Below are 9,925 nucleotides of genomic sequence, written 5' to 3'. Positions count from 1 at the left end.
CCTCGCTGCAGCGGATTTTCAACACCTGGCATTTCCTTGGAGTGTGCGGATGTGCAGTTCGAGGCAATGTGAGGTGTCCATGACCCTTTTGCGCTGCCGGATACCGCGGCTAAATCTTTATTTATGCCGATCGGGCTTTCGATATCCAACCTTTGTGAGTCTTGTGGCGTAATTGAGTCTATAGAACATTTTTTTCCTCTCCTGCCGGCGGCTCGCTGCTCTCCGTAGAATTTACTTGGAGATCCCCCTCGCTCGGCTTGGGCTTCCTCTATCTATTCCGATTCTCTTATCCTTCGGGGCAAGCGCCAAGGGATATGCCCTGAAACCAGTGTTCGATTCTATTCATGATTACATAATTTCATCTGGTAGATTCCTCTGCTAGAATGTGTATTCACAACTTTTCTTTCTCCGTATTTTTTGTTTTGAACAAATTCTAGCTCTGCGTCCCAAAATTTTAAATTTAAATATACTCCATTCCCTGTACATGAGTGCGTTTGTATCCGCTGTGCGCCCTGGCCAATCCCCCGCCGTGGGTATGTGCCATTCAGCCTGAGGACATCATCATCATCATAATCGTCTCGTGCTGGAGCTGCTTCCTTCGGCTGGTTCTGCCGTCTTGCTACGACCTGACCGCTGCGTGCGTTGGTCGCCGTGACCCACTAATAAATCCACTGTTCACTTGGTGGAGAGTTCAACGATCCTAACCCCCGACGTCGCCCTAGAAATCCACAGTCGCACGGTGTCCGTTCCCATGGCGGAGCCAAGCCAGCAGCCCCCGACCCGCTTCCTGCGACCTGCTTCCACCTGTCACCTGTTCTGGCTCCTTATGTCAACGCGACCCTGCTATCTTTAGTGGCAGCTGCGACCTAGATGTGGAGGATTGGTTGTCAGCTTACGAACGGGTGAGCCGGCATAACAAGTGGTACGACGCTCTGAAACTTAACAACGTCGTATTTTATCTTACTGACGTCTCCAACCTCTGGTATCAGAATCACGAGTTGGACATCACCACCTGGTCCGCGTTCAAAACTACGTTTGCCGAAGTATTCGGCCGCCCTGCCGTTCGAAAACTTCGCGCTGAACAGCGTCTCCGTTCGCGAGCGCAGAGGACAGGTGAAACCTTCACCAGTTACATCGAGGACATCGTCGATTTATGTAAACGAGTGAACACGTGTATGACAGAGGAAGATAAAATTCGCCACGTCATGAAGGGAATCGTAGATGGCGCCTTCAAGATTCTTGTGGCTAAGAGTCCGACAACCATCGCAATGGTATATGAACCTTGCCAAAGCTTCGACGAGCTACAGAAGCAACGCGTTATGGTTCGCCACCCTGCTGACGCGTTGCTCGCTGACCCTGACTCCTCATGCCTGAACTCCGAAATCAAGGAATTTGTACGTGAGGAGGTTGCCCACCAGCTATCTCTTGTACCTTCTCTACCCGAACCATCATCTTGTCTGGCGCCGCAGCTCAAAAATGGAATCCAGCGACAGGTCTCGGAAGCTCTTCCTTCCGGCCATCCTCCAGCTCCTGTCGCTGCCCGGATGGCGCTTTCTGAGGCTGCCCTAACTCCACCTGCCCCCAGTGCTGCGCCGCTGAGTTATCCTGACGCCTTCGCGCCGCACCCCATTGTGGCGGCACCTCGCACCTATGCCGAAGTTGTGGCTCGCCCAGCACCTGCCACGGCGTATGCGTATCCTTCGGCCATGATGCGCTCCCCACGCACTATTGGCAGTGTTGCGCCGCCTACCTCTCCATTGCGCACATCGGACAACCACCCGATATGGTTTGCTTGCGGCATTCGTGGACACGTCGCCCGCCATTGTCGACGCCGGATGTCACTGTCGGTGCCAGAATATACTGGAATGTCCTATTCGGCGCCCTACTTCCGAGTTCCGCCGGGGCCGCCACCTGAACCTTCTGAACACCAGGCTTCCTCGTCTTGCCGCTCACCTGTGCCCCGTGCCCCGTGACGCTTGCCTTCCCTTGGAATCCACTCTGTTACCATTAGGACCAGCGGTTAACTTGCCTTCGCATTACATGCCCTGCCCGAGCCCATTTCTTCCTCTTGATTTCGACTAGAATGTCATTAATGCCAACTGACGTCCCCTTGCGAGACAGTTGAACATTGCGTGGTGTTCTGCATGTTAATTTTAAGACCTGCTGGTCTGCTCTGCCTGTCTAACTCACTGATCATGCTTTGCAGATCATCTCCTGAGTGAACAAGCACTGCGCTTTGTGTGTGTGTTTTCGTGCCTTCTTTTGTCCCGTCGTCTTCGCGCAGTTCTGTTTTGCTCTAACCATGAACCGACTATCCCAACCTCATGTCTTAAGGCAATTTCATCAGCAAATCGCGAATTAGTTACGTATTTTCTGTTAACTCTTATCCCCAACTGTTCACAATTCAGGTCTCGGAGTACCTCCTGTAAACAGACGGTGAAAAGCAATGGCGAGATCGTGTCTCCCTGCGTGACACCCTTCCTTATTGAAATTTTATTGCTGTCTTTATGGAGGACTATGGTAGCTGTGCAGTCGTTTATGGACATCTTCCAGTATTTTCACATCAGAGGCTTCTACACACTGGCTTCGCAATGCCGGCATTACTGTTTAGGTTTCCACTGAGTCAAATGTTTCCTCGTAATCAATCAAGGCTATATATAGGAGTTGGTCATACTCGGCGCAATTTTCTATCAGCTGATATAGACAATGAATACGGTCTATCGTCAAGTATCCTTTACGAAAACCTGCCTGATCATTGGGCTGATTCAAGATTAAAGTTGCCCTAATCCCATTTACGATTACTGCAGAAAATATCTTGTAGGCAACAGGCAGTAAACTCATCGGCCTGTAATTTTGCAAGTCCTTGACGTCCGTCTTCTTATCAATTAAGATAATGTTGGCGTTCTTCCAAGCTTCTGGTACTTTCGCGGCCATAAGATATTGCGTATACAGCGTGGCTAGTTTTTCTAGCACAATCTCCGCTCCATCCTTCAGGATATCTGCTATTACTGATACTCATGAGCTGTTTTGCCCTTTTGCATTGCTCCTTAGGCTTTCTTTACTTCCTCCTTCGTAACTGCCGTAAAGCCCCATTGCTGTTCTCTACTGCCTCTCTCATTAACGTTGTAATTGCATTCGCAACAGGGTAGGTTTGTGTAAAACTCTTCGGCTACTTTAACTATCTTATCCATATTGCTAACAACATTGCCCTCTTTGTTCTTAGCGCATACATTTGGTTTTTACCTATGCCTATTTTTCTGTTCGGTGCTTTCAGATTACCTCTGTTCTTTAGAGCGTGCTCAATTTTCTTCATGTTAAACTTCCTTATGTCGGCTACCTTGCGATTATTTACTCACTTTGATAGCTCTGCCAGTTCTGTGCTGTCCGTAGCGCTAGACCCTTTCATGCTTTGTGCTTCGCAATGAAATATTTTGTCTCCTGAGATAGCTTCCCGGTATCCTGTCGAACCATCCTACCGTCTACTTCTACTGCGCACTCTGCATTGACAGCTGTGACATTATCGTTCATTCTTTAAACATTAAGATCGTCTTCCTGAGTTGGAATCGAATATCTGTTCTGCAGCGATATCCTGAATTCCTCTACTCTCCCTCTTACAGCTAACTCATTAATGTGCTTCCGCTTCACTAATTCCTTCCATTCCCTTCTCAGTTCTAAGCTAATTCGAGACCTTAAAATACGGCAGCGGTCGAAAGCGCAGCTCGTTTGGCTGACTCTGTTTTAAAGAAATATAGTCACCAAATTTTTCGCTGTCTGTTTCCTTTTTCCGCATTAATGCGTAACACATTAATATACATGGATTACCGCGTAGTATTCACCTACGACTGATAACTGATTTATAATTGAATTTCTTCAGTCATCTGTTTTGGTTTCGCTTTCAAAAGCCGAGCGATGGCTCTGAGTACAGAGGTCAGTAACGTAATTGTAACTTAAAATTATAACGTATTCGCTGCTTCGTCATTTTAATTCACTACAATCCTGCGCTGACTTTTGTTTCAACAGCACAGTAACCATGCTGCCACCTTTTGTGGGCTCCACTGATCCAACCAACTGAGAATCAAGCGTGGCGCGTCGCTGACGCCAGTGCACGTACCAGAGGAAAAATTTTCCATTACGTAGGCCACTTACCCCGTTGTTGCACCTGCACGCTGAAATTTTGCGCATACGCTGGAAGGTCGACGTGCTTTGTGGCGTTCAAATGTAGGTGTCAAGGCCGTTACATCGAGATCCTGTGGAAACTAACAGGATGCTCTAACCGCACTGCTCGACTCATAAGTTATGGGACTGCGTACAAAGGTAACATCCAGAGTAAAAAAGTACCACGTGGCCTGCATATGTTTAGTAGTCTTTTAAGTCCGACAGACGCATTGATCGTCATCGCTGTGGGTTAAGAAGGACGCTGAAAGCGAGACGATAGGCTGCGGAAGAGGCACGGAAGTTTTCTTACAAATAGGGCTTAAATCAACGGTTGCAACCCCGGCGCGAGAGAGGTATTCTGATTGGTTTGACATCTGGACGTCGATCTCATCTACAGACACTACCATGGCCACCAAGAAAGACAGTAAGCTCTTTACTTCTCCATCCTGAAAGCCGAGGTTTTAGAGAGAGCGCCGGTCCTGTTGTACGCTTTTTCGTTGTCCTTTCGTTTAGCGCTGTTTTTTCCAAGGTATTAGATTATAAAGTGAAAAAGAAAAGTGCGGAAAAGAAAATTTTATACCAGAACAAAAAACGATAAATAGGACGAGCTGATCTTTTAAAAGGATCCTCTGCCACTAGCAGTACCTTATTGGTTTTTATGACAAGGTCTTTCTTGCTCGGTTGACCTTTCGTCGCTTTAAACATGTAAAGAGGAATCTGCATAGACAAAGAGAGAGAGAGAGAAATGGCATTTATTGCAACCAGATTAAACCGCCCTGCTAAAGAAGTCTTCGTCCGCAGCGTAGCTATCTATCAGCAGGGATCGCGATGGTCACGGCAGCAGACAGAGCTTCACAAATGATTTCACTTTGCACTTAAAGGTGCACTGAAGAGGAATCTGAACTTGTCTTTTTGCCGCGGGAACTCGATCTACACGTTCCTAGCATTCTTAAAAACTGCGACTTATTGCCCTGTATGGCCGATTTCCCAAATTAAATCGAATTAACGGCCGGCTCCCGCCCTTTTTTTTTTAATTCTGCCTCCTACGGTGGGCGGAGTCGACCAACGCGTGGAGTGCCTTTCACCCAGTCCCGTGGCGGCTAGCCGCTCTGCCATCGGCGGAGTAATACGTAGTAGTCCGTAGCAGCAAATAGTCCGCGCGTATTTTTATTTCTGTGGGGTTATTTTGCGGCTATATTATCTGCGAATGAAACTATTTATTCATGGAAACCTAAAAAACAAAATAAAGCGAAAGCAAAGCCTCCACGGAGCTGGCTGAAAGGAACTTCATGCGTTGGTCGACTCCGCCCATCGTACGAGGCAGAATTCAAAAAAAAGGGCGGGAGCCGGACGTTAATTCGATTTAATTAGGGAAATCGGCCATACAGGGCAATAAGTTGCAGTTTCTAAGAATGCTTGGAACGTGTAGATCGAGTTCCCGCGGCAAAAAGACAAGTTCAGAATCCTCTTCAGTGCACCTTTAACTCTTTCGCTACCGCGCCATAGGTCATCGATCGCATATGATCGATTTAAATCGCCCGCACAAAAAAGCTCATTTTGGAGAATCGTTTACGTGCTCCGCCATCTAGCTAGCAAGCTCAACAACTGCTCTTTCGATTGCAGCCTTGGTTTCAGTGTTTTGACATGAGGGGGCGCCGTGAAAAATAAAACTTTGAACGGCCGCAGCGGCGTCAGCCGGAGAAAATGGCGTCCGCGTCGCCGCGCACTCCTCGAAAACGAAAGCTGACACCGAGTGCGTCGGCTGGTTTCGGTTTCGTTTTTTGCGACGAAAGCAGCGGTTATTAGTCGGGCAACAATGTACAAACGTTGGATTTCGGTTTCGACAGCGAGACTTCGCCTCGGGAGCCTGGAATGTCAGCGCGTACTTGCATGTAAGTTCTGTTTTCGTTCGCTGTGAGTTTTCTGCGGTTCATACGGTTTGTAATTGATGAGAGTGGTTTATTTTTGTGCTTCAGGGTCTTGACAACGTATGGCGAAGGCAGTTTGCCAAATGCTCAAGGTCGCGTCGTGTTTTTCAACCAAGACGACAGCTAGGTGTCCATATCGGCACATCGCTGCGGAGCTGCGCTCGGAGATTAGCTCGACGTCTCGACTTTTTTTTGATGCTCTTCACGGCGGAAATGATGAAGACCGTGTGCGGAAACACTAATAAGTATGCATGGATGAAGATTTTCAGCAAGTTCGGCGTGACGGCTCATGGGAAGATGTGAATCTGTTGGAGATGCTGATGTTCATTGGAATCATCATATACATTGGAATTGTTGACCTGCCGCGACTATATTTCTACTGAAATACCAGAATAATCTATTCTAGCTATCAAAAATCATTTCTCAAAATTGGTTTTTCGCTTTTTTTGTTTGTTTTTTTGCACGTAACGGACCCGGATGATTCAGTGGCGGCAGCATCTATTGGCAAAACTTGGAAAGTGTCCTGGCTTTCGAACCACATCGCTAAAACTTATTTCATTGATTCTGATGTTTTAGAGCTTGCCTAAAATGCCAAATTTTATCAGCTGGCTTTCAGGGAGCAGCTCATTCGAGAAATCTTCGGGTATGATGAGGGAAATGAAGTCCACGCCCCCAATCCTCCCATAGAATCCATTCAACACCAACCGAAAAAAATTAAAAAGAAGAAACTGCAAGCTCGGCTATCAGAGAACAAGGGAGGAACAAAGATAAAGCCTTATGTGAAGCACCTGTCAGTCTACCTCTGCTTCACATCTTCACCCCTGATTGCTCTTCACAGTGGCACCACAGTCATGACCCCTGACTTGACAGGCCATGGAAAGTGCAGTAAATTTTTCTCATAGCTGAAACTGTGAATAATGACAGCTATAAACATGTGCAACAGTTTGTATATTCCAGTTTTTCTCTAATCAAGTTGTGGCTTAGTGCAGCCGGTAATTTTTGTTTTTGCTATATACTTTTTTTGTGTTTTTAGCTAATTTCACAAATAAATGTTCATTTACTTTCGCACACACAAGTTTTCTGTTTGTTTCATTCAGAAGTGTAACTAATAAGCTACAAATTCATGCATTGCAATATGTGCTTGGTGTATTAGTTCTTGTGAAAAAAAAAATTTCTTTCCGTACACTCCAAATCGTCCATTTTTCTGCGGTAGCGAAAGAGTTAACTGTCGAGGCTATTAAAGAGTCCTCCCAGGTTTCTGTTCTGCGTGTGCCGCCATACAATGATTCGCAAGTCCACACCATGTGTACCATATGTGCTATCTTATTGCAAAAACAACAATGCGGGTTGAAAACCTCCGATTGTAACTTTTTAAAGAGAGCCAGGTTAGGAAAAAAACTCCTGCCTGCGATTACCTCCACCAAACTTCCTTTACTGAACGTGTGGGCCGCCGCCGGGAATTCCATTCTGCCGAGCCTGTAATTTTCGGTGATTTCTGAGACTTTTGTTCTATCTCCCATTAGAGATGTTTGAGCCCCGGGGGTCGACCGGGAAGTAAGACCTCGGGTGACCCTATGGGCTTCCTCATACCCTAAGAGGCTGTCATGCGCGGGTGCCCAGATAAGCGAGATTCGCTCCTGAGGTCCCCGTGCTCCACTTATCAGATCTGAGGCAGCAGCCGTAAGCCTTACTGTTTCATGAATTGTAATCGCAGATTTGGAATCGCTTACGAACACCTTGTCCCCTGGATGTTATGCTGCGAGTGCCATATGGCCACCTTCCACGCCTCTACTATCGTGACACCCGCTACCGAACAGAACAACACGGGCGATCCGCCCTCTCGAACCGCAGCCGCCGTTGCCCGCCTCGTATTATGCTGCATCTACGTATAGAAACTCTTTCTTGCCCTGGTGCTTTGCCAGCAATAGAGCCGCTCTGTCCTTTCCTTTGTCCTCGTGAACACTGGGATTCATATTCTTGGGCAGCGGTGGGACCACTATTTTGTCCCTGACCTTCCTATTTATCGCTTACTTCGATTTCGGTTTGTTCTTGTCTAAGTTTGTGCCCTAGCTAGTGCGCAGTAATTTCCTTCCCAGTCATCCCGTCTTGTGTACTATGTAAGCCGATTTTCATTAAGCGCTCGGTGGATGCATTGTTTTAAAAGACATTCTCTGCCGACTAACATCCCCTATGAAAGCGTTATAATCCTTCCCTGTTCAATCCTGTGGTTTTTCTTTCTATTTTTTGTGGTCTTGCTACAACTTATCATATCACTTCTTGTTGCCACGAGTGCACAAAATCGCCGCCTGTTGGCGCCTGGGTTTCGGTGGTTCTGGTATGAAGCTGAAGTTCAGCGCCTGTGCCTACGTCTTTTCTGTTTCTGTCCCCTTTCCGTGTGTGTCCCCTGTCCATGTGTTATCGCTGTCAACCACAATCGATCAGCACCAACTAGCCCGACAGCTTGTCGTATCCAGACGCCCCGTCCTGAATTCATTTCATCTGGCCAATCGTTGCGTTCCCCCATCCGCCAAGAAGAAAGCGTTTTCATGTTCGATGCATATGGATATTTATTTTCTTAATTCAATTTGGGCAAGCTACAGGCTAAGTTAGCAGACGAAAGATTGGTTTCAACCAGAATACAAATTAATACAGTGAAAACAGTGCAAAAATACACTGCTGAAATCGAAATGAGAGCCAATGGCAAAGCATACAACCCAATTCGTTCTCAAAATGCAGAGGCTAAAAAACATTCTGTGGAAGACAGTTCAACACTGCTACTCCTTTCAGGAAAAAACTGCTCTTTTATGCATTTGCTACAGCACATACTGGAATTACAGAAAAATCGAGTGAGTGACATGTTGCATGCAAAAAGGCATAGTTAATTTGGTTTCCCCTGAAGGAAATTTTTTGCGTGCTTCAAGTGAGTAAAGTTTCGCCTCTTTGGTCTTCTACCAAAAAGCGAATAGGTTCTTTTTCTCTTCTTTCTTCTGCACCAGGGGTGCCCCGTCGGAGACGGCTTGTTATTACTTGAAGGCTGAAGGTCTATAGGAGATGATACTTGCAAACAACAGAGAACTTGCAGGGGATATAACTTGAAGCTTTATATACAATAGTTTACATATATATACAAGTTGAGCAGTGAGCACAACAACAACATGGAACTGGCTAACATTTAGGGGAGGCCCCTACTCGGCATAGCCGAAGATGCGTTGCATCTATCTCCGTAGCCCAGAACCTCCCTTCTTTGCCTTCCCTTTTTCCTGTGCTTCCTTCTGATAGCAACAGGATCCTGTCGACTGCGCCAGTAAAGTTTCGCCTCTTCTTTCTTCTACCAAAAAGCGAATAGGTTCTTTTTCTTTTCTTTCTTCTGCACCAGGGGTGCCCCGTCGGAGACGGCTTGTTATTACTTGAAGGCTGAAGGTCTATAGGAGATGATACTTGCAAACAACAGAGAACTTGCAGGGGATATAACTTGAAGCTTTATATACAATAGTTTACATATATATACAAGTTGAGCAGTGAGCGCCACAACAACATGGAACTGGCTAACATTTAGGGGAGGCCCCTACTCGGCGTAGCCGAAGATGCGTTACATCTATCTCCGTAGCCCAGAACCTCTTTTCCGGGCTCCGGGACCCAGTTTTAAAGACACATGGGCCCGACCCACATTCATCAGCACCCAATCGTGTCAAACTCTTAACACGATTGGTTATTAGCCGTGTGGCCCGCCCTCCAACTTCCTTAAGGCACATAACTCTCTCCCAAATGTACATATTGTAAAAAGGGCATCTTTTTCACTTAAAACATAGTACATTCCGAGAATTCACACACATACGGATTGG

General features: G+C 46.6%; 1 protein-coding gene across 1 annotated transcript in view; it reads left to right on the top strand.

The window, feature by feature from the left end:
• The first annotated feature begins 4,309 nt into the window (after positions 1-4,309).
• Positions 4,310-9,925, top strand: part of LOC149346407 (b(0,+)-type amino acid transporter 1-like) — a 31,821-nt gene continuing 26,205 nt past the window's right edge. Inside the window, exon 1 of the mRNA XM_089585394.1 lies at positions 4,310-4,579. Coding sequence (XP_089441520.1) covers positions 4,561-4,579 — 19 coding nt within the window. The 5' untranslated portion in view covers positions 4,310-4,560. The remainder of the gene's footprint in view (positions 4,580-9,925) is intronic.

This window comes from Amblyomma mixtum, chromosome 4 (assembly GCF_055824585.1).
Source record: "Amblyomma mixtum isolate Tamu chromosome 4, ASM5582458v1, whole genome shotgun sequence".
Classification (NCBI taxonomy): Eukaryota; Metazoa; Arthropoda; class Arachnida; order Ixodida; family Ixodidae; genus Amblyomma; species Amblyomma mixtum.
This window is presented reverse-complemented; position numbering and strand designations above follow the sequence as displayed.